This window comes from Salvelinus alpinus, chromosome 3 (assembly GCF_045679555.1).
Source record: "Salvelinus alpinus chromosome 3, SLU_Salpinus.1, whole genome shotgun sequence".
Taxonomy (NCBI): Eukaryota; Metazoa; Chordata; class Actinopteri; order Salmoniformes; family Salmonidae; genus Salvelinus; species Salvelinus alpinus.
The window spans coordinates 3,793,253-3,820,759 of record NC_092088.1 but is presented as its reverse complement, the minus strand read 5'-3'; the positions used below and the strand labels follow the sequence as shown (position 1 = coordinate 3,820,759).

Below are 27,507 nucleotides of genomic sequence, written 5' to 3'. Positions count from 1 at the left end.
GGCTCGGCCCCAGTGACGTACTGGGCCGTTACTCACCACCCAATCGAGGGCAGTGCAGTTGCTGTACCAAGCAGTGACGCAGCCAATCAAGATGCGTTTGATGGTGCAGCTTTGGAACTGAGGATTTTGTTCAACCTCCTGAGGGGGAAGAGGTGCAGTCGCTCCTTCCTCACGACTGTGAGGACCATTTTAAGTCCTTAGTGATTTGGACACCGAGGAACTTGAAGCTCTCGACCCGCTCCACTCCATCGTCAATGTGGATGGGGGCGTGATCGCCCTTCCGTTTCCTGTAGTCCACGATCAGCTCCTTGGTCTGACTGACGTTGAGGGAGAGGTTGTTGCTCTGACACCACACTGCCAGGTCACTGACCTCCTCCCTATAGGCTGTCTCATCGTTACCAGTGATCAGGGCTACCACCGTTGTGTCGTCGGCAAACTTGATGATGGTGTTGGGAGTCGTGAGTGGCCACGCAGTCGTGGGTGAACGGGGAGTACAGGAGGGGAATTAGCACACACCCATGTTGAGGGTCAGTGTGGCGGATGTGTTGTTGCCTAACCTCACCACCGGGGGGCGGCCCGTCAGGAAGTCCAGGATCCAGTTACAGAGGGAGGTGTTTAGTCCCAGAGTCCTTTAGCTTAGTGATGAGCTTTGAGGGAACAATGATGTTGAACGCTGAGTTGTAGTCAATGAACACCATTCAGTGTCTGAAAGCATTCAGACCCCTTGAATTTTTCCACATTTTGTTACAGCCTTATTCTAAAATTGATTAAATTGTTTTTTTTGTTATCCCCATAATGACAAAGCAAATGTGTAAATGTAATTTCAGTTTTTTATTTTTAATACAAGTATTCAGACCCTTTACTCAGTACTTTGTTGAAGCACCTTTGGCAGCAATTACAGCCTCAAGTCTTCTTGGGTATGACGCTACAAGCTTGGCGCACCTGTATTTGGGGAGTTTCTCCCATTCTTCTCTGCAGATTCTCTCAAGCTCTGTCAGGTTGGATGGGGAGCGTTGCTGCACAGCTATTTTCAGGTCTCTCCAGAGATGTTCTATCGGGTTCAAGTCCGGGCTCTGGCTGGTCCACTCAATGACATTCAGACTTGCCCCAAAGCCACTCCTGTGTTATCTTGACTGTGTGCTTAAGGTCATTGTCCTGTTGGAAGGTGAACCTTCACCCCAGTCTGAAGTCCTGAGCACTCTGGAGCATGTTTTCATCAAGGATCTCTCTGTACTTTGCTCTGTTCATCTTTCCCTCGATCCTAACTAGTCTCCCAGTCTCTGATGCTGAAAAACATCCCCATAGCATGATGCTGCCACCACCATGTTTCACCGTAGGGCTTGTGCCAGGTTTCTTCTAGACGTGACGCTTGGCATTGAGGACAAAAAGTTCAATCTTAAGTTTTGGTTTCAATCTTCAGTTGAAAGTTCAATCTTGGTTTCATCAGACCAGAGAATCTTGTTTCTCATGGTCAGAGTCCTTTAGGTGCCTTTTGGCAAAGTCCAAGCAGGCTGTCATGTGCCTTTTACTGAGGAGTGGCTTCTGTCTGGCCACTGATTGGTGGAGATGCCAAGAAGGTTTTCCTTCTCGAAGGTTCTCCCATCTCAACAGAGGAACTCTGGAGCTCTGTCAGAGTGACCATCAGGTTCTTGATCACCTGCCTGACCAAGGCCCTTCTCCCCTGATTGCTCAGTTTGGCAGGGCAGCCAGCTCTAGGAAGAGTCTTGGTGGTTCCAAACTTTTTCCATTTAAGAATGAATGAGGCCACTATTCTTTTCTTGGGGACCTTCAATGCTGCACAAATGTTTTGGTACCCTTCCCCAGATCTGTGCTTCGACACAATCCTGTCTCGGAGCTCTACGGACAATTCCTTCGACCTCATGGCTTGGTTTTTGCACTGACATTTGTATTTATTATGGATTCCCCTTAGCTGCTGCCAAAGCAGCTGCTACTCTTCCTGAGGTCCAGCAAAATTAAGAAAGTTTGTACAATTTTAAAAACATTACAATACATTCACAGATTTCACAACACACTGTGTGACCTCAGGCCCCTCCACCACTACCACATATCTACAGTACTAAATCCATGTGTATGTATAGTGCGTATGTTATCGTGTGTGTGTGTGTGCGCGCATGTGTATGCCAATGTTTGTGTTGCTTCACAGTCCCTGCTGTTCCATAAGGCGTTTATCAGGTTCTTTAATCTAATTTTATAAGGTCCCACAGCTGACATGCACTGTCAACTGTGGGACCTTATATAAACAGGTGTGTGCCTTTCCAAATCATGTCCAATCACTTGAATTTACCACATTTGGACTCCAATCAAGTTGGAGAAACATCTCAAGGATGATCAATGGAAACAGGGTGCACCTGAGATCAATTTCGAGTCTCATAGCAAATTGTCTGAATACTTATGTAAATAAGGTATTTCAGTTTTTATTTGATAAATTTGCAAACATTTCTTAAAAACCTGTTTTCACTGTCATTATGGGGTATTGTGATGTCATTATGGGGTATTGTGATGTCATTATGGGCTATTGTGATGTCATTATGGGCTATTGTGATGTCATTATGGGCTATTGTGATGTCATTATGGGGTATTGTGTGTAGATTGATGAGAAAAACGTACTGAATCCATTGTAGAATAAGGCTGTAACGTAACAAAATGTGGAAAAAGTCAAGGGGTCTGAATACTTTCCCAATGCACTGTAAAAAAAAAAAAAAAAAAAAAAAAAAAAAAAACTGTCTGATTAAAATGATGATTATCCGACAATACCATTTTATTTCTATGTCCTGAGCATTTCAGCATCACAACACTGATGTGTAAGGGGTCTCCAGTTTCTTATAGGTGGACTGGATCTTTCTATTTACCACCAGGAACCTGCTTCAGTAATAATATAATCAGAACCTTCATGTTGAGTATCTGATAATCTACAGTTTTTTACAGGAGTGGCTAAAACATGCTAATAACAGACCTTTTGAGGACATCGAAAAATATTTGATATACCTCAACTAGCTAATAATGCCATCCAGGCCTGGAGATTTCCCCAGACTTGAAGGCTTTAATTGCATCTAGAAGTCCCTTCTCTGTAATTAGGTCTTCACATCAGTGAAGGTCTGTACGGATGTTCATTTTACTCTATTAGTAGGAAGAAACAAAAAATCCTTACAATTAACTTTGTTTATTGAAGATGGAGGAGACTGAAATGAAAACATATGCTTAAAGTACTTTGCTTCTTTCAAAACCTCGTTTGGTGAATCATGGATGACTCCGTCATCTGGGGCGACAGGTAGTCTAGTAGTTAAAGCATGTGACTAGTAACCGAAAGGTTGCAAGATCGAATCCCCGAGCTGACAAGGTAAAAATCTGTCGTTCTGCCCCTGAACAAGGTAGTTAACCCCACTGTTCCAAGGCCGTCATTGAAAATAAGAATTTGTTCTTAACCGACTTGCCTAGTTAAATAAAGGTAAAATAAATAAAAATATATATAAAATAAATTTTTAACAAGTTTTAGTATATTATTTTGGGTAGCATTTCTATGCTGAAGATTAGAAAATAATTTGGTGCATTTCTCCCCATATTCCATCCAGTTTGCTTTATTTAAAAAATATCCCCTTATTTAAAAATAAAGCAAACTGGATGGAATATGGGGAGAAATGCACCAAATTATTATTACACTGTATCTTTCTGGAATAAGTTCCTCCATTTCTTTTTCCTCTAACTTATTCTGTGCCTCTATGGAACCGTTTTTATTGCTATCTAACTGTACTGTTAGTCTTTCCATTTTCCTTTGTTAATATGAACTCTTCTGACCTAAATAGTTTTTGTATTGTAGATGAGTACTGAATTGCATGGCCTCTGAAGGCACATTTAAGAGTGTCCCATACAATAATGGGATCTGCTGTACCTATGGTACGTAGGGAACGAGTCAGTCATTCTGTCCTGGTTTTAAGCAAGTCTCCAATATCCTCGTGGAAAATCTGTAAGAATAATGTGTATTCCAATTATTTTATGGGACCGCCCGCATTTTGTCCCCTATCAAACATTTGGTGCCAGCGAGAATGACCTAAGAAAGTAGTCGAGACAAATAGCTTGATATTTAAGCCTCCATATATCCACTAGTTCCAATATATGAATAATATTCATCATGTCTTTAAGTGCATGAGGTTGATAAGTTTGTAATGTGATTTCCATTTACGGCCCATTGAAGTATTTAAAAACCATACTATAATCTCCCACCACCATAATAATTGAGTCATGTACCTTCAGATGTGAGCGCTACAGGACGGTAGCCATCGTGGCGGTTAGCCTTAGAGAGTTCTTGGGAACAGGAATGAGACTTCTGATTGTATTATAGTACTCAGAGGTGCTACTTACGTCGTACGCCAAGCTATCAGCCTCGTTGGCGACGGTAAGACCAGCCAACTCCCCCAGTCCCAGCCCCAGTTCAGCCTCCATGTTCTCATCAGGACCCATGATGAAGGACTTTCCTGAGGAGGGAGGGAACGTCAGCGCCTCCACTAGAATAGAGAAAAACACAGTTACTACCTGCAAGGAAGCCATTACACTGACAATGTCATAACACTGGGCAAATACATGTTGCGAACTTCTGAGAACAATCCCCCAAAACAGCTTCCTGTTTTTTGGCCCGATATCCCAGCTAGAGGATTCCCTGAATCAGAGATGAATAAGCAGGAAGGGAATCTTTCAACTGAGAAGATTCTGGAAAAAAACAGGGAACTTTAGGAACCTTTTCTTAATTTTGCAACCCTAGTGATTAACCCTGGATCTGGCAGAGACCGGGGACAGAGAGACTGGGGAGAGCGGGGACAGAGAGACTGGGGAGAGCGGGGACAGAGAGACCGGGGAGACCGGGGACAGAGAGACCGGGGACAGAGATACCAGAGAGACCGGGGACAGAGAGACCGGGGACAGAGATACCAGAGAGACCGGGGACAGAGATACCAGAGAGACCGGGGACAGAGAGACCGGGGACAGAGATACCAGAGAGACCGGGGACAGAGAGACCAGGGACAGAGAGACCGGGGACAGAGGGACAGAGAGACCGGGGACAGAGAGACCAGGGACAGAGAGACAAACAGGTCTGTACCTTCGTCCGTGCGGTTGTCCTGGTGCTGCTCGTTGAGCCGGGGTGCGTTGGAGCGGGCCTGGGGGGAAGAGGAGGGTTCTCTGGGACTCATGTCCTCTTGGTCCCTCAGGTTGGCCAGCATGTCCTGGAGCTTAGACCGGTTAGGTCCTGGGGAGAGCAAACAGGTAGGGGGAAAATGTTAGAACAGAGAGAGACAATCAAAGAATATACCAGTAGTGTATACTGATACAGCAGGGAGAAGAGAGAGGACATTACTACAGACCAGTAGTGTATACTGATACAGCAGGGAGAAGAGAGAGGACATTACTACAGACCAGTAGTTTATACTGATACAGCAGGGAGAAGAGAGAGCAGAGGACATTACTACAGACCAGTAGTTTATACTGATACAGCAGGGAGAAGAGAGAGGACATTACTACAGACCAGTAGTTTATACTGATACAGCAGGGAGAAGAGAGAGGACATTACTACAGACCAGTAGTTTATACTGATACAGCAGGGAGAAGAGAGAGGACATTACTACAGACCAGTAGTTTATACTGATACAGCAGGGAGAAGAGAGAGGACATTACTACAGACCAGTAGTTTATACTGATACAGCAGGGAGAAGAGAGAGCAGAGGACATTACTACAGACCAGTAGTTTATACTGATACAGCAGGGAGAAGAGAGAGCAGAGGACATTACTACAGACCAGTAGTTTATACTGATACAGCAGGGAGAAGAGAGAGGACATTACTACAGACCAGTAGTTTATACTGATACAGCAGGGAGAAGAGAGAGCAGAGAACATTACTACAGACCAGTAGTGTATACTGATACAGCAGGGAGAAGAGAGAGGACATTACTACAGACCAGTAGTTTATACTGATACAGCAGGGAGAAGAGAAGCAGAGGACATTACTACAGACCAGTAGTTTATACTGATACAGCAGGGAGAAGAGAGAGCAGAGGACATTACTACAGACCAGTAGTTTATACTGATACAGCAGGGAGAAGAGAGAGGACATTACTACAGACCAGTAGTTTATACTGATACAGCAGGGAGAAGAGAGCAGAGGACATTACTACAGACCAGTAGTTTATACTGATACAGCAGGGAGAAGAGAGAGGACATTACTACAGACCAGTAGTTTATACTGATACAGCAGGGAGAAGAGAGAGGACATTACTACAGACCAGTAGTTTATACTGATACAGCAGGGAGAAGAGAGAGGACATTACTACAGACCAGTAGTGTATACTGATACAGCAGGGAGAAGAGAGAGCAGAGGACATTACTACAGACCAGTAGTTTATACTGATACAGCAGGGAGAAGAGAGAGCAGGAGGACATTACTACAGACCAGTAGTTTATACTGATACAGCAGGGAGAAGAGAGAGGACATTACTACAGACCAGTAGTGTATACTGATACAGCAGGGAGAAGAGAGAGCAGAGAACATTACTACAGACCAGTAGTGCATACTGATACAGCAGGGAGAAGAGAGAGGACATTACTACAGACCAGTAGTTTATACTGATACAGCAGGGAGAAGAGAGAGGACATTACTACAGACCAGTAGTTTATACTGATACAGCAGGGAGAAGAGAGCAGAGGACATTACTACAGACCAGTAGTGTATACTGATACAGCAGGGAGAAGAGAGAGCAGAGGAAATTACTACAGTATAGGGGAAAACAAAGCCGGACAGCAGTTGAGTGTCTATATTTGTTACAACTGAAAGGGGAGAAAAAGATGTCCGTGATGTCGAGGGGTTGTGGCGGCATCCTGACAAACACCCCCACAAGGATGAAGACAACAAAAATAGAACTCCATGAGAGGAAAGACAGCAAGAAGAAATAAGCAGGTTGTGACAGCAGCAGAAGCAGGTTGTAGAAGCAGAAGGAGCAGCCTGCAACAGTCACTAAGGACTCAGAATGTATAGCCCGTCGCTAAGGACTCAGAATGTATAGCCCGTCGCTAAGGACTCAGAATGTATAGCCCGTCGCTAAGGACTCAGAATGTATAGCCCGTCGCTAAGGACTCAGAATGTATAGCCCGTCGCTAAGGACTCAGAATGTATAGCCCGTCGCTAAGGACTCAGAATGTATAGCCCGTCGCTAAGGACTCAGAATGTATAGCCCGTCGCTAAGGACTCAGAATGTATAGCCCGTCGCTAAGGTCTCAGAATGTACAGCCCGTCGCTAAGGTCTCAGAATGTACAGCCCGTCGCTAAGGACTCAGAATGTACAGCCCGTCACTAAGGACTCAGAATGTACAGCCCGTCACTAAGGACTACGAATGTATAGCCTGTCACTAAGGACTCAGAATGTCAGTCAGCATCTAAGTTGTACATCTAATGTTACCATGAAGGTTGAATAGTGGATTCCAAGTGCTGTATGGGACACTCCTTCAAGATGATGATGATGATGAGTGCAATATGATTGAGTTAGTATTTGATCCCTGGCAGACTAAGTGGTGTAGAGGTCCTGTACGATGCACATTACTTTGACACAAATAATTATCTGTATCGAGTTAACAAGGAAACAAAGGAGTGACAAAACCCATTCAGGAGGTTGGACTAAAACACATTGAGAGGTTGGACTAAAACACATTGAGGTTGGACTAAAACACATTCAGAGACAGACAGAAGAGTTGAAGATGGCAGGTGGGATGAATAATAACACAGACAGAAGCTAAAATAAGTTTGTGAGAAGTTTATTCTTTATTTGAAGCTTTTAGGAGATGAGACAAGGAGGACAGGGAGAGGTGATGAGGACAGGGAGGAGGAGAGGTTCAGGGAGGAGGAGAGGATCGGGGAGGAGGAGAGGTTCGGGGAGGAGGAGAGGTTCGGGGAAGAGGAGAGGTTCGGGGAAGAGGAGAGGTTCGGGGAAGAGGAGAGGTTCAGGGAGGAGGAGAGGTTCAGGGAAGAGGTTCAGGGAAGAGGAGAGGTTCAGGGAAGAGGAGAGGTTCAGGGAAGAGGAGAGGTTCAGGGAAGAGGTTCAGGGAAGAGGAGAGGTTCGGGGAAGAGGAGAGGTTCGGGGAAGAGGAGAGGTTCGGGGAAGAGGTTCGGGGAAGAGGTTCGGGGAAGAGGTTCGGGGAAGAGGAGAGGTTCGGGGAAGAGGAGAGGTTCGGGGAAGAGGAGAGGTTCGGGGAAGAGGAGAGGTTCGGGGAAGAGGAGAGGTTCGGGGAAGAGGAGAGGTTCGGGGAAGAGGAGAGGTTCGGGGAAGAGGAGAGGTTCGGGGAAGAGGAGAGGTTCGGGGAGGAGGAGAGGTTCGGGGAAGAGGAGAGGTTCAGGGAGGAGGAGAGGTTCAGGGAAGAGGAGAGGTTCAGGGAAGAGGAGAGGTTCAGGGAGGAGGAGAGGTTCAGGGAGGAGGAGAGGTTCAGGGAAGAGGAGAGGTTCAGGGAAGAGGAGAGGTTCAGGGAAGAGGAGAGGTTCAGGGAAGAGGAGAGGTTCAGGGAGGAGGAGAGGTTCAGGGAGGAGGAGAGGTTCAGGGAGGAGGAGAGGTTCAGGGAGGAGGAGAGGTTCAGGGAGGAGGAGAGGTTCAGGGAGGAGGAGAGGTTCAGGGGAGAGGTTCAGGGAGGAGGAGAGGTTCAGGGAAGAGGTTCAGGGAGGAGGAGAGGTTCAAGGAAGAGGTTCAGGGAAGAGGTTCAGGGAAGAGGAGAGGTTCAGGGAAGAGGAGAGGTTCAGGGAAGATGAGAGGTTCAGGGAAGAGGAGAGGTTCAGGGAAGAGGAGAGGTTCAGGGAAGAGGTTCAGGGAAGAGGTTCAGGGAAGAGGTTCAGGGAAGAGGTTCAGGGAAGAGGTTCAGGGAAGAGGTTCAGGGAAGAGGTTCAGGGAAGAGGTTCAGGGAAGAGGTTCAGGGAAGAGGTTCAGGGAAGAGGTTCAGGGAAGAGGTTCAGGGAAGAGGTTCAGGGAAGAGGAGAGGTTCAGGGAAGAGGTTCAGGGAAGAGGAGAGGTTCAGGGAGGAGGAGAGGTTCAGGGAGGAGGAGAGGTTCAGGGAGGAGGAGAGGTTCAGGGAGGAGGAGAGGTTCAGGGAGGAGGAGAGGTTCAGGGAAGAGGTTCAGGGAGGAGGAGAGGTAACTTACTCTTTCCCCCTTTCTTCCCCTTGCGCTCCTTCCTGTACTCCTCCTTGAGTTTGGTTATCAAACCCTGGTCCACGTCCCAGGCCTCTGACATGGCAGTCTGCTCCTCCTTCTCTACAGAGGGACAAACCAGACCTGTTCAGGATCGGACTATATCACAATGTCTTTCCACATCCAGGAGGTTTTTCTCAGGCCTTTAAAAGTCCCTCCAGTATCTACAACACTCAGCCGGTTGTGTTTTTTCTTATTTTTTTTTAACCCCTTTTCTCCCCAATTTTCGTGGTATCCAATCGCTAGTAATTACTATCTTGTCTCATCGCTACAACTCCCGTACGGGCTCGGGAGAGACGAAGGTCGAAAGCCACGCGTCCTCCGAAGCACAACCCAACCCAGAGACTCTGGTGGCGCAGCTAGCACTGCGATGCAGTGCCCTAGACCACTGCGCCACCCGGGAGGCCAGCCGGTTGTGTTTTAACTGAGCCCAGAGATGATAGTTCAAGTGGAAATCATTTATTTCTCTGGTAGAAATCCCCAGAGAGAGTCAGTCTTTAATACTGTTGTTGGGCATCACCATTTTATATGACAAGACACAACACACTTTTATTTAACCAACAGCCCCATTTTGGAACTAGACTTGTTTTTCCAGGTTTGGGGTAAGAGACAAACTGTAGTGTAGTCAGTCAGTCACAAAGAGAATCAAGAAGATTCCCTTCAGACACCTCACAGATCCCCAGACTCCTCACAGATCCCCAGACACCTCACAGATCCCCAGACTCCTCACAGATCCCCAGACTACTTCCCCCCCCCCCCCCCAAGACTGGCGCACAGCTCCCCCAGGACAAATACCAGCCCTCACAGATACGCACAAGATTGAAGTTCACTCAACTTTAGAGTTTTGCTCCTGTCCCACCCCACCAGTCTCACCCTGTCCCCCTCTCACTCATCCTGTCCCACCCCACCAGTCTCACCCTGTCCCCCTCTCACTCATCCTGTCCCACCCCACCAGTCTCACCCTGTCCCCCTCTCACTCATCCTGTCCCACCCCACCAGTCTCACCCTGTCCCCCTCTCCACTCATCCTGTCCCACCCCACCAGTCTCACCCTGTCCCCCTCTCACTCATCCTGTCCCACCCCACCAGTCTCCACCCTGTCCCCCTCTCACTCATCCTGTCCCACCCCACCAGTCTCACCCTGTCCCCCTCTCACTCATCCTGTCCCACCCCACCAGTCTCACCCTGTCCCCCCTCTCACCCATCCCACCCCTGTCTCACCCTACCCCACCCTCTCACCCAGCCCCACCCTGTCCCCCTCTCACCCACCCCACCCCTGTCTCACCCTACCCCACCCTCTCACCCAGCCCCACCAGTCTCACCCTGTCCCCCCTCTCACCCACCCCACCCCTGTCTCACCCTACCCCACCCTCTCACTCCCCCCTCTCACCCACCCCAGTCAGTCCCGTCCCCAGCGCTGCGGGACTCAGGCGATGTGTCCATATTGTCAGGGCTAGACAGGAAGTCGAAGCCTTTCAGTGCGTCCTCTGCGTCCGGGTCCTCACTAGTGTCCATACTGAGGGACAGGGCCGGTGATGATGACGATGGTGGCTTCTTCCTCACCATCTAGGGGACAGAGGGATGTTGTACTGTTGGTTACAGACGTTCTGATATTGTCAGCTCAGTTATTTTAACTGACTGATCTGGTATCATCAACTTCAGAAGGAAAAGGATTTAGCTAAATGTGTGTATGATGCACGCCTGTGTGTGTGTGTGTGTATAGCGCGCGTGTGTGTGTATAGCGCGCGTGCGTGTATAGTGTGTGTATAGCGCGCGTGCGTGTATAGTGTGTGTGTGTGTGTGTGTGTGTGTATATATAGCGTGTGTGTGTATATGATGCACGCCTGTGTGTATGTGTATAGCGTGTATAGTGTGTGTGTATAGCGCGTGTATAGCGCGTGTGTGTATAGCGTGTACAGTGTGTGCGTGTGTGTGTGTATAGCTTGTGTGTGTGTGTATATAGCGCGTGTGCCTTACGGTCCCCGTAGGTCCTGTCTGTTCCATGATAGTCAGATCCAACCCTGCACCATCTTCATCATCGTCTTCATCACAGTAGAACCTGAATGAGTCCAGCACAGCACTGGACTCTGACACCTCCGTCTTCCTACACACACACACACACAGAGAGAGCGAGTGAGCGAGGGAGGGAGGGAGGGAGAGAGGGAGGGAGGGGAGGGAGGGGAGAGAGGGAGGGAGGGGAGGGAGGGATTGGGCATCATGTCTGTTCCACTACCGTAGCATATCTGGGACAGTATTAGCAGCATGATGGATGAGTCTGTTCAGGCCATTTGTTAACGGACACAGGAGAAACATTCACGACATTTATTTAATGTGTTCTGAATGATAACCGCGAGCAGGCCGGAGCTAGCCTGATAACCGCGAGCAGGCCGGAGCGAGCCTGTCAACCGCGAGCAGGCCGGAGCTAGCCTGATAACCGCGAGCAGGCCGGAGCGAGCCTGTCAACCGCGAGCAGGCCGGAGCGAGCCTGTCAACCGCGAGCAGGCCGGAGCAGCCTGTCAACCGCGAGCAGGCCGGAGCTAGCCTGTCAACCGCGAGCAGGCCGGAGCTAGCCTGTCAACCGCGAGCAGGCCGGAGCAGCCTGAACCGCGAGCAGGCCGGAGCTAGCCTGTCAACCGCGAGCAGGCCGGAGCGAGCCTGTCAACCGCGAGCAGGCCGGAGCTAGCCTGTCAACCGCGAGCAGGCCGGAGCTAGCCTGTCAACCGCGAGCAGGCCGGAGCTAGCCTGTCAACCGCGAGCAGGCCGGAGCTAGCCTGTCAACCGCGAGCAGGCCGGAGCTAGCCTGTCAACCGCGAGCAGGCCGGAGCTAGCCTGTCAACCGCGAGCAGGCCGGAGCTAGCCTGTCAACCGCGAGCAGGCCGGAGCTAGCCTGTCAACCGCGAGCAGGCCGGAGCTAGCCTGATAACAGTAAGCAGGCTGGAGCTAGCCTGATAACAGTGAGCAGGCTGGAGCTAGCCTGATCCACCATCCTGATCTGTTTCACTAGGTCATAGAAATAGAATTCCTAGAAAGGACATTCACATTATTGTTCTGAGGTGTTTATGCCTTCAAGTAATTCTATCATTGTGTTGAGTGTAGTTTTGTATACCCACCGTCCTCCAGTGCCTTTAGGTACGCCGTCTGTCCCGTTGACCAGAGGGGTCTCTGACCCCGTCCTCTCCCCAGGTCTACCCCCTCCGTCTCCAGCCATAGCCAGCAGGGTTTTCACCCTCTGAGACTTTACATCCAAGATGGTGTCGGTGTAACCCACCTCCTGAAGATACCTGGACACATAATGGGGGGGGGGGGGCTGTCAGGAGAAAGGCTGCGGAAACAAATAATGACGAGACAAGCCTATCGCTTCACACAACATATTGCTGAGTCTACCATTTGAAAAAAATCACAGGAGTGACGTTACATCAGAACAATCTTTAACTGATTAAACAGGGATGAGCTCAGATACGACCTACAGTCTGTCATGGTGGAGTATGGGTAGTAAAAACGATCAGTACTGTTAAAGGGATCCTTATCATAATGGTGTTTTTACTGTTATTTTTACCAGGTCAGTTGACTGAGAATACGTTCTCGTTTACAGCAACGACATGGGGAAAAGTTACAGGGGAGAGGAGGGGGATGATTGAGCTAAATTGGAAGGTGGGATTATTAGGCGACCGTGATGGTATGAGGGCCAGATTGGGAATTTAGCCAGGACACCCCTACTCTTACAATAAGTACCATGGGATCTTTAGTGACCACAGAGAGTCAGGACACACGTTTAACGTGCCATCCGAAAGACAGCACCCTACACCGGGCAATGTCCCCAATCACTGCCCTGGGGCATTGGGATATTTTTTTTTAGACCAGAGGAAAGAGTGCCTCCTACTGGCCCTCCAACACCACTTCCAGCAGCATCTGGTCTCCCATCCAGGGACCAGGACCAACCCTGCTTGGCTTCAGAAGCCAGCCAGCAGTGGGATGCAGGGTGGTATGCTGCTGGTGGTGTATGGGTAGTAGTAGTAGTAATGATCAGTACTGTCCATGAGAGGGAGCTGTTGCCCATGTTTTCACTGTCCCAGAGCAGCTTGGTCGAGCAGTACCAGTCCATCTGTCTGGCAGGAGGTACAGCAGCACCAGTCCATCTGTCTGAGGAGCTGGTGACCTTGTTTCCAGGGTTAGTGGTATAGTATAGTAACTCACTGTCTGAGGAGCTGGTGACCTTGTTTCCAGGGTTAGTGGTATAGTATAGTAACTCACTGTCTGAGGAGCTGGTGACCTTGTTTCCAGGGTTAGTGGTATAGTATAGTAACTCACTGTCTGAGGAGCTGGTGACCTTGTTTCCAGGGTTAGTGGTATAGTATAGTAACTCACTGTCTGAGGAGCTGGTGACCTTGTTTCCAGGGTTAGTGGTATAGTATAGTAACTCACTGTCTGGGGAGCTGGTGACCTTGTTTCCAGGGTTAGTGGTATAGTATAGTAACTCACTGTCTGAGGAGCTGGTGACCTTGTTTCCAGGGTTAGTGGTATAGTATAGTAACTCACTGTCTGAGGAGCTGTCGTCCTTGTTTCCAGGACAACTGGTTGTTCAGGGAGCCAGGGGTCTCATTCTCATTCACCGCATCTGGGGAGAAAAAGTATTTTGTCTGTAAATAAAATTGGGCAGTCAGTCAGTCAGTGTGTGTCAGTCAGTCAGTGTGTGTCAGTCAGTCAGCCAGTGTGTGTGTGTGTGTGTGTGTGTGTGTGTGTGAGTCAGCCAGCGTGTGTGTGTCAGTCAGCCAGCATGTGTGTGTGTGTGTGTGTGTCAGTCAGTCAGTGTGTCAGTCAGTCAGTCAGTGTGTCAGTCAGTCAGTCAGCGTGTGTGTGTGTGTGTGTGTGTGTGTGTGTGTGTGTGTGTGTGTGTGTGTGTGTGTGTGTCAGTCAGCCTGTGTGTGTGTGTGTGTGTGTGTGTGTGTGTGTGTGTCAGTCAGTCAGCGTGTGTGTGTGTGTGTGTGTGTGTGTCAGTCAGTCAGTCAGTCAGCCAGCGTGTGTGTCAGTGTGTGTCAGCCAGCGCGTGTGTGTGCGTGTGTGTGTGTCAGCCAGCCAGCGTGTGTGTGTGTGTGTGTGTGTCAGCGTGTGTGTGTGTGTGTGTGTGTGTCAGCGTGTGTGTGTGTGTGTGTCAGTCAGCCAGCGTGTGTGTGTGTGTGTGTGTGTGTCACTCTGTGTGTGTCAGTCAGTCTTACCAGAGTCATAGCTGGGAGGTTTCATGTCTCCTTGGTTCAACTCTGTTCCATATTTTAACTTGTGGTACTTGGCCCTTGAAGAGAAAGCAGAAATAACTGGGTGAAAAGATAATGATCTATGATTATGACTGAGATAAATCTATCCATACTTCAATAACCAGGTTTTCATCCAACCTTTTAATGCGAGCAATGTACATGTCGGATAAAGGTCACGACAGGCCCGATGGAAACCGCAAATTGTTCCACAAAACAAAATTCGCTACACAAGGTGGGTGGATTCTTTTTATGTCGGTAAAATGATGCGAGAAACGGCGTTGGAAAGGCCTTTAAGCGCAAATATTGATTATAATAAACATCACATGGAAGTAAACTTGGAGTCATGTGATGATCTGTTGTGTGGTCGTCCCACTAGGACTCAGGAAACCATGCAGTTTATTAAACTACTGATGAACTTCACAGAGGGGTGAAAGGTCACGGTGATCTGTTGTGTGGTCGTCCCACTAGGACTCAGGAAACCATGCAGTTTATTAAACTACTGATGAACTTCACAGGGGGGTGAAAGGTCACGGTGATGATCTGTTGTGTGGTCGTCCCACTAGGACTCAGGAAACCATGCAGTTTATTAAACTACTGATGAAATCAGTTGTGATGAACTTCACAGGGGGGTGAAAGAGCCTGGTGATGATCTTGATGCTCCTTTATAATCATATCTGGGGTCTTATTCTGGTGACATGATGCTCGACTGCCGTTGGACAAATATTCTCTCTCTCGTCTATAATAATGTCATCATGTAGTAGACGAGAGAGAGAATATAGCCTACCCACACTGCATCACAGCTGTTGGCTAGAGCACACGGACCAAGACCAGAATGGTGACAAAACCATCAGTTTAAAATGTGATGGAAACCCTTTCAAAAAACATGTGTATTTTTTATTAAATGGGAATTTAACCCGAAAAGGGTATTTTTATGTGCACTACGTCATTATGTAGAGCTTTTTATCTGCAACAAGTCAATTGATGTAAACATCCTATATCTCTAGTGGGAAAATATTATTTTAATGCCAGATTTTAGAATATTCAAATGTAAATCTTTATCCAATTGGATGGGAAACCTAGTTAGGTTGGGACCAACATGTCCCTGTTAAAATTGGTAACATCCTGTTTTCTGAGGGCTCATCCTGATATTTCAAGATAGGAATGACCCGTTGCCAAGCAACCAGGGAAACCCACACGATGAGTAACCCGATACTGAAGGCGAAGCGTATGACGTCGCTTTTCCGATTCCGGTGTCGTTCCCAACTCAAATCCCAGAGAGGCTGAGACGATAGCGTTACTGAAATTAAACAAGAGAAATACATGTCCCTCTGTTAATGATGATGATGCTGCTGCTGCTTCCCGGCAGGAAGAGCAGGAAGAGGAAGGAATCTGATTGTCTGCTCTCAAAGGAGACACAACAAAAAACAGAAGACTGATGCACCCAGACGCCGGGGAAAGATTAAGAAACCCCTGCTGTTCAAAAGCACATAGTTCATTAGACTAGATGCCAGGTTCTGGGGTTGGAACGTAACAAGCATCCAGCACTGTGTTCTACTGTCTCAACTAGACATATTATCCAGGAAGGTTTATTGTGTGGGTAGAAGAGCCCTGGCATCATCTCAGAAAAAATCCTGGAAACTGTTCTATTGCCACGGGGTGGATATAGAAGGTAACTGACAAAATAATGGAAACACTTGAGTAAATGAGGGAAACAAAAGTGTATTTGAAAGCAGGTGCTTCCACACAGGTGTGGTTCCTGAGGTAATTAAGCAATTAACATCCCATCATGCTTAGAGCCCACCTGATATATCGGGTCACTGGATATGATCTGCTGATATTGGCCTTTTATCGCTATACTGGTATTGTCCGATAATTCCACCGATATCAAATAATCAATAAATAGGAATCTCTTAACTGGACACTAGCGGCCATTTTATGATGTCATTAACGTCACAATGTAAGAAAATCAACATTTAAAGCATATTTCTTGGACAAATGGTCATTTATGAGAATTCATTGTGTGTAAAAAACAGGACCCGTATGTCGCCAGAGGTAAAAACAGGACCCGTATGTCGCCAGAGGTAAAAACAGGACCCGTATGTCGCCAGAGGTAAAAACAGGACCCGTATGTCGCCAGAGGTAAAAACAGGACCCGTATGTCGCCAGAGGTAAAAACAGGACCCGTATGTCGCCAGAGGTAAAAACAGGACCCGTATGTCGCCAGAGGTAAAAACAGGACCCGTATGTCGCCAGAGGTAAAAACAGGACCCGTATGTCGCCAGAGGTAAAAACAGGACCCGTATGTCGCCAGAGGTAAAAACAGGACCCGTATGTCGCCAGAGGTAAAAACAGGACCCGTATGTCGCCAGAGGTAAAAACAGGACCCGTATGTCGCCAGAGGTAAAAACAGGACCCGTATGTCGCCAGAGGTAAAAACAGGACCCGTATGTCGCCAGAGGTAAAAACAGGACCCGTATGTCGCCAGAGGTAAAAACAGGACCCGTATGTCGCCAGAGGTAAAAACAGGACCCGTATGTCGCCAGAGGTAAAAACAGGACCCGTATGTCGCCAGAGGTAAAAACAGGACCCGTATGTCGCCAGAGGTAAAAACAGGACCCGTATGTCGCCAGAGGTAAAAACAGGACCCGTATGTCGCCAGAGGTAAAAACAGGACCCGTATGTCGCCAGAGGTAAAAACAGGACCCGTATGTCGCCAGAGGTAAAAACAGGACCCGTATGTCGCCAGAGGTAAAAACAGGACCCGTATGTCGCCAGAGGTAAAAACAGGACCCGTATGTCGCCAGAGGTAAAAACAGGACCCGTATGTCGCCAGAGGTAAAAACAGGACCCGTATGTCGCCAGAGGTAAAAACAGGACCCGTATGTCGCCAGAGGTAAAAACAGGACCCGTATGTCGCCAGAGGTAAAAACAGGACCCGTATGTCGCCAGAGGTAAAAACAGGACCCGTATGTCGCCAGAGGTAAAAACAGGACCCGTATGTCGCCAGAGGTAAAATCAGGACCCGTATGTCGCCAGAGGTAAAAATCAGGCCTCATATGTCGCCAGAGGTAAAAATCAGGCCTCATATGTCGCCAGGGGTAAAAATCAGGCCTCATATGTCGCCAGAAGTAAAAACAGGACCCATAGGTCGCCATAGGTAAAAACAGGACCCATATGTTACCAGAGGTAAGAAAACAGGACCCATATATTACCAGAGATGGCATTTTCCGTTTTAAAATCGGGATTTGCACAGATTTTATATACTTTCACAAATCATGTCGCAGGCTGTTTTAAACTAATCCCGGGTTGCTAATTATTGGTTTGACAACAAACAACGTTCAGTCATGTTACCTAGATGGCTAACAACATGCTAACTTAACAGTAGGTCTAGGCACATCTGATTGGCTCAAGAAGAAAGGAAAAGGGAGGGGGCGGGCGAGAGAGGAGAAAGAGGAGAGAGAGGAGAGAGGCGACAGAGAAGAGAGGGGAAAGAAAGAGGAGAAAGGGGAGAGAGAGGAGAGAGAGGAGAGGAGAAAGAGGAGAAAGGGGAGAGAGAGGAGAAGGAGGAGAAAGAGGGATAAAAAAAAAGAGGGGGGGATATAAATGACATCATCTCTACATCCTGTTCCAGAGGCAGAGCGACCATGCGGAGGGAGCGTGTCATTGTTGTTACCATGGGGACCTGCTGTTGCAGTCACAGAGCTGACACCATGGTGTTGGTGAAAAGACTCAGAAAGAGGAGTCTAAAATTATTCTGCTGCTTTTCCTGGAACACAAGGGGATGAATGATCCCCCAGGGAAAGACAGACAGAAACCGCTCCAGGAAAGGACAGGAGTAGAGAACAGAAACACTCAAGAGAGCAGTAGGGCTGTGACCTTGTCACGCCTGGGTTTCCCCCAGGGAAAGACAGACAGAAACCGCTCCAGGACAGGACCGTGTCATCAGTAACCAGACACCATACAGAACAGATCCATCCTGCCAACATCCGTCCTCTGTACAGACATCACAACACCAGGGGAGTGTCTTTTCCCCTTGTGTCATCTGTCATCGTAGACCCTCGGATTTTCTGCTGTGTTTAAGTTTCACGGTCATGTTTACTTAACCTTTATTTAACCTTTATTTAACTGGGCAAGTCAGTAAAGAACAAATTCTTATTTTCAATGACGGCCTACCGGGGAACAGTGGGTTATCTGCCTTGTTCACGGGAAGACTTTTGGATGTCAGACCCTCTGTCTTTATCAGTGTGGTGAATTCATGTGAAAAGGTCAAAGGTTCATGTGATGATGCAGGGTACACATGCTCTGCGATGTGTAAATGGCCCTGCTACACTACAGCCATCCGTGTCCAGCATTACCCATCAGCCATTGAGGGAATGAGTCTCCTGAAATCAAGGATAACTGCTATCCTGACCGGCTTGCGCTCGCCTCATGTCCAACGCAGCGTTCATTTTGGCACACTTTAAAATTCACTTAATTACTTAGTCTTGTTATTGTCAAAATGGCTAAAAATGGCCCGCTGTTTTGGTAAACTAAGCACCCTTTCATTTTGGTCACATCACATCTGAATCCACGTCTCAGTTGTCTCAAGGCTTAAAAAAAAATCCTTCTTTAGCCAGACTCCTCCCCTTCATCTACACTGATCGAAGACGATTTAACAGGTGAGGGATCATAACTTTCACCTGGACTCACCTGGTCAGTCTGTGTCATGGAAAGAACAGGTGTGCTTCATGTTTTGTCCCCTCAGTGTATATATGGCCTTGTCCTACCAACATATTGTTTTGCATAGCATATTATTCTCTTCCCAACAGCAAAAATATATACAAGAATAATATTATGTAACAATTATCAGGCCATGTAACTTCCTAATTCAGCCACCATAAATATTACACACAACAAACTGATACAAGCAGAGAGAATAAAGTTACTCAAAATAGTTACTGACCCAGTCAGACACAGAGGGGTTACTGACCCAGTCAGACACAGAGGGGTAACTGACCCAGTCAGACACAGAGGGGTTACTGACCCAGTCAGACACAGAGGGGTTACTGACCCAGTCAGACACAGAGGGGTTACTGACCCAGTCAGACACAGAGGGGTTACTGACCCAGTCAGACACAGAGGGGTTACTGACCCAGTCAGACACAGAGGGGAGAGTTACCAGGGTTACATTCAGCAGTCTACTGGTAATGTTACCAGGGTTACATTCAGCAGTCTACTGGTAATGTTACCAGGGTTACATTCAGCAGTCTACCGGTAATGTTACCAGGGTTACATTCAGCAGTCTACTAGTAATGTTACCAGGGTGACATTCAGCAGTCTACCGGTAATGTTACCGGGGTGACATTCAGCAGTCTACCGGTAATGTTACCGGGGTGACATTCAGCAGTCTACCGGTAATGTTACCGGGGTGACGTTCAGCAGTCTACCGGTAATGTTACCGGGGTGACGTTCAGCAGTCTACCGGTAATGTTACCAGGGTGACATTCAGCAGTCTACCGGTAATGTTACCAGGGTGACATTCAGCAGTCTACCGGTAATGTTACCAGGGTGACATTCAGCAGTCTACCGGTAATGTTACCAGGGTGACATTCAGCAGTCTACCGGTAATGTTACCAGGGTTACATTCAGCAGTCTACTGGTAATGTTACCAGGGTTACATTCAGCAGTCTACTGGTAATGTTACCAGGGTGACATTCAGCAGTCTACCGGTAATGTTACCAGGGTTACATTCAGCAGTCTACTGGTAATGTTACCAGGGTTACATTCAGATGCAAAACATTCTTGAATGTTGCAGATAGACATTGAATAGAGATAACATTATTCAACATGTCAGAGGTGTGTTTGTTCTACATAGCGTATTTCTATCAGATTGTTACGAAACGTTACGTCCTGCTGAAAGCGCCCCAGGTTGCTAGCTATAGCTAGCCTAATGAGGTAACATGAATTTCAAGTGCTTCAGCACTCGGCGGTCCCGTTCTGTGAGCTTGTGTGGCCTACCACTTTGTGGCCGAGCCGTTGTTGCTCCTAGACGCTTGCCCTTCACAATAACAGGACTTACAGTTGACCGGGGCAGCTCTAGCAAACTGACAAACTGACTTGTTGGAAAGACGGCATCCTATGACGGTGCCACGTTGAAAGTCACTTAGCTCTCCAGTAAGGCCATTCTACTGCCAATGTTTGTCTATGGAGATTGCATGTCTGTGTGTTTGATTTTATACACCTGTCAGCTACAGATGTGGCTGAAATAGCCGAATCCACTACTTTGAAGGGGTGTCCACATACTGCTGGGGTTGTTTAGCAAAACGACAGTAGATCAATGACTGTCAACACACCGTGACATGAAGTTCCACACTGAAGGAGAAGACACCTCAGTTGTCACAAAATATGAGTTAATTTAGGTAGATAAAGTAATATGAGCAAAACAAAATGTGAATCTGCAATTTGTAACGTTTTAATGTATTTTTTTTTGCATTTGGATCCGTTTGGGGCCCGCCGACCGATGCAGTGGCATCTTAAACGCTTGAATCCGGGATCTATATCCCTGACAGTTACCCATATCTGGCAAGCTGGATTTATAGCTCGGTCATTTATTCTTTTAGATTTCCTGAATTCCACAAAATATCTTTATAAAGCTAGCTAGCTACGTTTTAATAGGCTCCTCACTATGAGTCAGAGCCACTTTGAACGTCATATTCCCATTTGCCACCGCTAAAAATCAAATGTCATCTATATATGTTTATTAGCTAGCATCGGAATTGTCTCACATATCACCGGAGTTTGACACTTGAATACAGTTTGCATATCAACTGTGACCACAGTTGTTCACTGGGGTCTGTAACTTACCTCTCCTGTTTGAGAGCGTATTCCAGCATCTTGATTCTCCTAACCAGGTCCTTCTTCAGGTTCTCCTGTCCTTTTCTCTCTCCCTGGAGGAACGCAATCTGAGCCTGGAGGAGAAACACATCCCACGCTATTAACAGACAGTATCAACTATACACGATCAGAGCTTTCCTCTGGCCTCGCAGGAAGTCTATCTGGGCCTAGAGAGGGAAAACGCATCACAAATCAACAACAATACATTCAGCAGACAAACTGTTTCATCAGCATCGTTCGCATGTCAATTACCTGCATTAACTTGGATATATTTCTGTGTCCGAGATAATATTGCTCAGAATCTAGATCACGTAATTGTTAGTCTTAGGAGAACGCCGGGAAACAGAAGCGCGGGGAAAACCAGAAGCGCGGGGAAAACCAGAAGCGCGGGGGAAACCAGAAGCGCGGGGGAAACCAGAAGCGCGGGGGAAACAGAAGCGCCGGGGAAACAGAAGCGCCGGGGAAACAGAAGCGCGGGGGAAACAGAAGCGCCGGGGAAACAGAAGCGCCGGGGAAACAGAAGCGCCGGGGAAACAGAAGCGCCGGGGAAACAGAAGCGCCGGGGAAACAGAAGCGCCGGGGAAACAGAACACATTCTAGAGGAATGCCCTCTGTCTCTAGTAGTGATTCATGTTGTGTTGATGTTCGAGGCCTGGCAGTCTTGGTGGGAGATTGCCAGGCCAACGTCAGAAATATTCCAGCTCTGGGATGCGCAGAATACTTTGGCTTTGTACTTGTTGATATAGAGTGTCTAATGTAACCCCACACAACTGGCTGGGAAACGTAACTTGCAAAGAAAACCAAAAAGGGGCTAAAACATCAAAACATAAATATATCACGGTACGCAAGAGAAACTGTACAATTCATTATCTTATCCCAGCTCTCTCCATCTCTACCTCCCTCTCTCCTTCACCCCTCCGCCAGTGTCTCTTCGACAGATTTTGGCTAGGCTACTTTGAGAAGCAAGGCAAGGCATGGCTACCTGGACTATTTGCATTCACCACCTTTTATATTCTGTGGCTACTCTGTTTATTATCTATACAGTTACCTCTACCTACATATCAGCTCAACTAACCTGTACCCTCACACATTGACTCGGTACCAGTACCCCTGTATATAGCCGTGTTTATGTTACTTTAAAAAAATATATATACTTTGGTAAAAGAAAATTGTATTTATTGTTAGCAAAATATTTTCTTACTTTAAAAATAAACTGCGTTATTGGTTAAAGACTTTTAAGTAAGCATTTCACGGTCTACACCGCATGTAATAAATAAAATTTTATATTAATATGAAGTAAAATTCTCAAGTGTCAAACAATCGTTTTCATAAACGCAAACTACCTCCAACTCATTGCAAAATGTGTGACGATGCGCTGAAGACTGCCTATACCGTTTGCTTGAACGACGAATGGGAAGCGCTCTTCAATTACCGGCTGAGAAAATAAAAATAGTACCTCTTTAAAAAAAAAACGGTGATCAAAACAGTTAACACTTATGAAAGCACACGGTGCACTCCAGCAGCAACGAACAAACGGTTTGAGGAGCTGTACTGTAGCAGTAGTTCTCGCGCTGTCAGACGGATGAAGGTACCACGTTCATCTGTACACCATGGGACCACGCAGCCGTCATACCGCTCAGGAAAGAGACGCGTTCTGTCTCCTAGAGACTAACGTACTTTGGTGCGAAAAGTGCAAATCAATCCCAGAACAACAGCAACGGACCTTGTGAAGATGCTGGAGGAAACAGGTACAAACGTATCTATATACACAGTAAAACGAGTCCTATATCGACATAACCTGAAAAGCCGCTCAGCAAGGAAGAAACCACTGCTCCAAAACAGCCATAATAAAGCCAGACTACGGTTTGCAACTGCACATGGGGACAAAGATCATACTTTTTGGAGAAATGTCCTCTGGTCTGATGAAACAAAAATATAACTGTTTGGCTATAATGACCATCATTATGTTTGGAGGAAAAAGGGGGAGGCTTGCAAGCCGAAGAACACCCTCCCAACTGTGAAGGACGGGGGAGGCAGCATCATGTTGTGGGGGTGCTTTGCTGCAGGAGGGACTGGTGCACTTCACAAAATAGATGGCATCATGAGGCAGGAAAATGATGTGAATATATTGAAGCAACATCTCAAGACATCAGTCAGGAAGTTAAAGCTTGGTCGCAAATGGGTCTTCCAAATGAACAATGACCCCAAGCATACCTCCAAAGTTGTGGCAAAATGGCTTAAGGACAACAAAGTCAAGGTATTGGAGTGGCCATCACAAAGCCCTGACCTCAATCCCATAGAAAATGTGTGGGCAGAACTGAAAAAGCGTGTGCGAGCAAGGAGGCCTACAAACCTGACTCAGTTACACCATCTCTGTCAGGATGAATGGGCCAAACTTTACCCAACTTATTGTGGGAAGCTCGTGGAAGGCTACCCAAAATGTTTGACCGAAGTTAAACAATTTAGAGGCAATTCTACCAAATACTAATTGAGTGTATGTAAACTTCTGACCCACTGGGAATGTGATGAAAGAAATAAAAGCTGAAATAAATCACTCTACTATTATTCTGACATTTCACATTATTAAAATAAAGTGGTGATCCTGACTGACCTAAGACAGGGAATTTTTACTGGGATTAAAAACTGAGTTTAAATGTATTTGGCTAAGGTGTATATAAACCTCTGACTTCAACTGTATATACACACGGTTCAGCACATTAGACAGGCAATATTATATATAAATAATTAATAATTAATTATTATTAATAATAATAATTATATATAAATAATATTTTAATATAAAAATAGACAGACAACATTAGACAATAGCCTAGAGAAACACAGTCTTCTAGTCCTACCATCAGGGGAGACTCAACACCTTACAGCATAACACCGTTAAACAGGAAACAGTCTACAATCAGGAGATGAACCCAACCAGAACACAACTGTCTATCTTTAGTCCGTAGCAAGTGGGCACCACAGAATCTGGGACAGCGAGACAATCAAGAAGGATAATTCATTCTCGAGAGAGAGAGAGAGAGAGTTTCTCTTTGAAAGCAGCACTGTTGATGTCTGCAACAATGAGTCACAGCTGCTTCAACCGGATTTAAATAAATGTGAGCTTCATTTCACATCCACCCACCATCCTCCAAAACAGTCCCACAACATCCCTCTATATAAACACATCCTCCAAAACCCGGACAGGGTCTCTCCATCTCGAGTGCTACAGAAACGTCGCTAAACAATGTTCTCTCGCTGGTGCACACATGCTTTAAAGGGTAACTACACCCCGAAAATACTCAAATGTCTTAATTTTTCCTTAAAGCGGTCTCCTGGTGTGGTTTAAGCATCGCTATGGGAATAACAAAAATGGTATGTTAAAAAATATATATATATATAGATTTTGAGAGCGAAAATCTGGAAAAAATACAAATGGAGAAAACAAAAATCAGGCAAAAAAATATTTTAGAGGTCCCTAAAATTAATCCACATAAATAATCAGACATTAAAGTAATTGTATTTTTCTTCATTAATGTCCATTGTTGCAGGGAAACGGAAATTAGTCTTTATGCTTTATCCAAACTCCTCTGAGAAACACACACACACACCTGAAGTCCACAGACAGACATGCAATCTAAATCTACATTCAGGATGCCAGGTTGAGCAGTGCCAAAATGCTTTCACAGAGGTTGTAGAGACTGTCCCTATAAGATTATATTCTGATGTGGCTAAAACAGGCCACTGGTGTCCTGGCCAGTCCTCCAGTGACCTCTAGGAGGAGAGGGGTGAAGACAGACGAAGAGGATTAGGTTGTGAAGAGAGGACAGCTCTTTAGAGAATTAATTTGGCTCAGCATCCCTTCATCCCTCCCCAGTGTCCTCCAGAGTCCAGTCACAGAGATAGTCGGGGACTATGGAGAGAGGAGAAGATAGAAGCAAGAGAGCTGTTCAGAAAATGACTGTCTTTGGCTCTCCATCCCTCCCTCCTCAATCTAACATTAACCTTAGCTGGAATGCTGCTAGGAGTCAACTGGGCCATAAAAAGAAACAGGAAGAGTTATTACCAACATTACAGGCCTCACTCCGGCTGGCTGACTGGCTGTCTGACTGGCTAGCTGCTTTATCAGGGCAGAGGATAAGGGTCTCCCATTCTCACCCCGCTCCCAGTCTCAGCGCACTGACGTTAAATGGTTGCATTAGACGAAAGCTTGGGGGGGTTATTAAGGGGTGAAGATGGGATAGCGTAGGTAGAATGGTAGGTAGAGTGGTAGGTAGAATGGTAGGTAGCTTATTCTAAAATGGATGAAATGGTTTCCCCCCCCTCAATCTACACAAAATACCCCATAATGGACATTGGGTTCAAGTCGGAGCTCTGGCTGGGCCACTCAAGGACATTCAAAGACTTGTCCCGAAGCCACTCCTGCGTTGTCTTGGCTGTGTACTTAGGGACTGTTAGAATCTGAACCTTCACCCCAGTCTGAGGTCCTGAGCACTCAAACAGGTTTTCATCAATGATCTTTCTGTACTTTGCTCAGTTCATCTTTCCCTCAATCCTGACTCGTCTCCCAGTCCCTGCCGCTGAAAAGCATCCCCCACAGCATGATGCTGCCACCACCAAGCTTCACCGTAGGGATGGTGTTGGCCAGGTGATGAGCGATGCGTGGTTTCCTCCAGACGTGATACTTGGCATTAAGGCCAAAGAGTTCAATCTTGGTTTCGTCAGACCACAGAATCTTGTTTTTCACGGTCAGAGTACTTTAGGTGCCTTTTGGCAAACTCTAAGCAGGCTGTCATGTGCCTTTTACTGAGGCGTGGCTTCCGTCTGGCCACTCTGTCATAAAGGCCTGATTGGTGGAGTGCTGCAGAGATGGTTGTCCTTCTGGAAGGTTCTCCCATCTCCACAGAGGAACGCTGGAGCTGTCAGAGTGACCATCGGGTTCTTGGTCACCTCCCTGACCAAGGCCCTTCTCCCCCCATTGCTCAGTTTGGCAGGGTCGCCAGCTCTAGGAATAGTCTTGGTGGTTCCAAACTCATTCCATTTAACAATGATGGCGGACACTGTGTTTTTGGGGATCTTCAATGCTGCAGACATTTTTTGGTGCCTCGACACAATCCTGTCTCGGAGCTCTATGGACAATTCCTTGGCTTGGTTTGGTCTGTGACATGCACTGTCAACTGTGGGACCTAAGTAGGTAGAGGGGTAGGTAGCTATATGGTACTAAGTAGTAGAGGGGTAGGTAGCTATATGGGTACTAAGTAGGTAGAGACAATGTGTACCTCTGACTCGCACAACACCTTATAAGAAAACAGACAGGATCCCAGCTAGGTTGAGTAACATTAGTTTCTATCAGACAGGATCCCAGGTAGGTTGAGTAACATTAGTTTCTATCAGATAGGATCCCAGCTAGGTTGAGTAACGTTAGTTTCTATCAGACAGGATCCCAGGTAGGTTGAGTAACGTTAGTTTCTATCAGATAGGATCCCAGCTAGGTTGAGTAACGTTAGTTTCTATCAGATAGGATCCCAGCTAGGTTGAGTAACGTTAGTTTCTATCAGATAGGATCCCAGCTAGGTTGAGTAACGTTAGTTTCTATCAGATAGGATCCCAGCTAGGTTGAGTAGTGTGTTGTACATTCCAGACATGTTTTCCTCTCATCTAGTTCTGCGTCATCACAGAGGCGTCGAACACAATGAACCCATTTAGGGCTGACACACAGAGACACAGACAACTGTGTTAAAAAACACCAAGGCCCAGCACCTCTCTCTCACTGGACAGTCTAAGTCAGATACAGGCTGAGCTCACTCCATCCACTCACTCACTCCAACTACGCACCTAGAATTACACACAGATACAAAACACACACACACAGGACTTACATCGGTCTCCTTTCTTATGCTGGTGTTGTTGACTTGTCCCCCTGTAGCGGTGAAACACAAAGGCTGAAGCCTAATATTTACCATGCAAATAACCCTCTCTCTCTGTGAATAGTGAACACAGGGTTAGCTGTTATCTAGCCTGTCTCTGAATAGTGAACACGGGGTTAGCTGTTATCTAGCCTGTCTCTGAATAGTGAACACAGGGTTAGCTGTTATCTAGCCTGTCTCTGAATAGTGAACACAGGGTTAGCTGTTACCTAGCCTGTCTCTCTGAATAGTGAAC

The 27,507-nt window shown here is 46.8% G+C and overlaps 1 protein-coding gene across 1 annotated transcript in view; it reads right to left on the bottom strand.

Moving 5' to 3' along the window:
• The window catches only part of LOC139569928 (striatin-like), a 52,400-nt gene that overhangs the window by 10,762 nt on the left and 14,131 nt on the right, over window positions 1–27,507 (bottom strand). The window contains exons 2-10 of the mRNA XM_071391317.1: window positions 21,319–21,422; window positions 14,440–14,513; window positions 13,763–13,841; window positions 12,337–12,507; window positions 11,204–11,330; window positions 10,621–10,792; window positions 9,180–9,290; window positions 5,111–5,257; window positions 4,378–4,520 (exon numbers count right to left, since the gene is read on the bottom strand). Coding sequence (XP_071247418.1) covers window positions 4,378–4,520; window positions 5,111–5,257; window positions 9,180–9,290; window positions 10,621–10,792; window positions 11,204–11,330; window positions 12,337–12,507; window positions 13,763–13,841; window positions 14,440–14,513; window positions 21,319–21,422 — 1,128 coding nt within the window. The remainder of the gene's footprint in view (window positions 1–4,377; window positions 4,521–5,110; window positions 5,258–9,179; window positions 9,291–10,620; window positions 10,793–11,203; window positions 11,331–12,336; window positions 12,508–13,762; window positions 13,842–14,439; window positions 14,514–21,318; window positions 21,423–27,507) is intronic.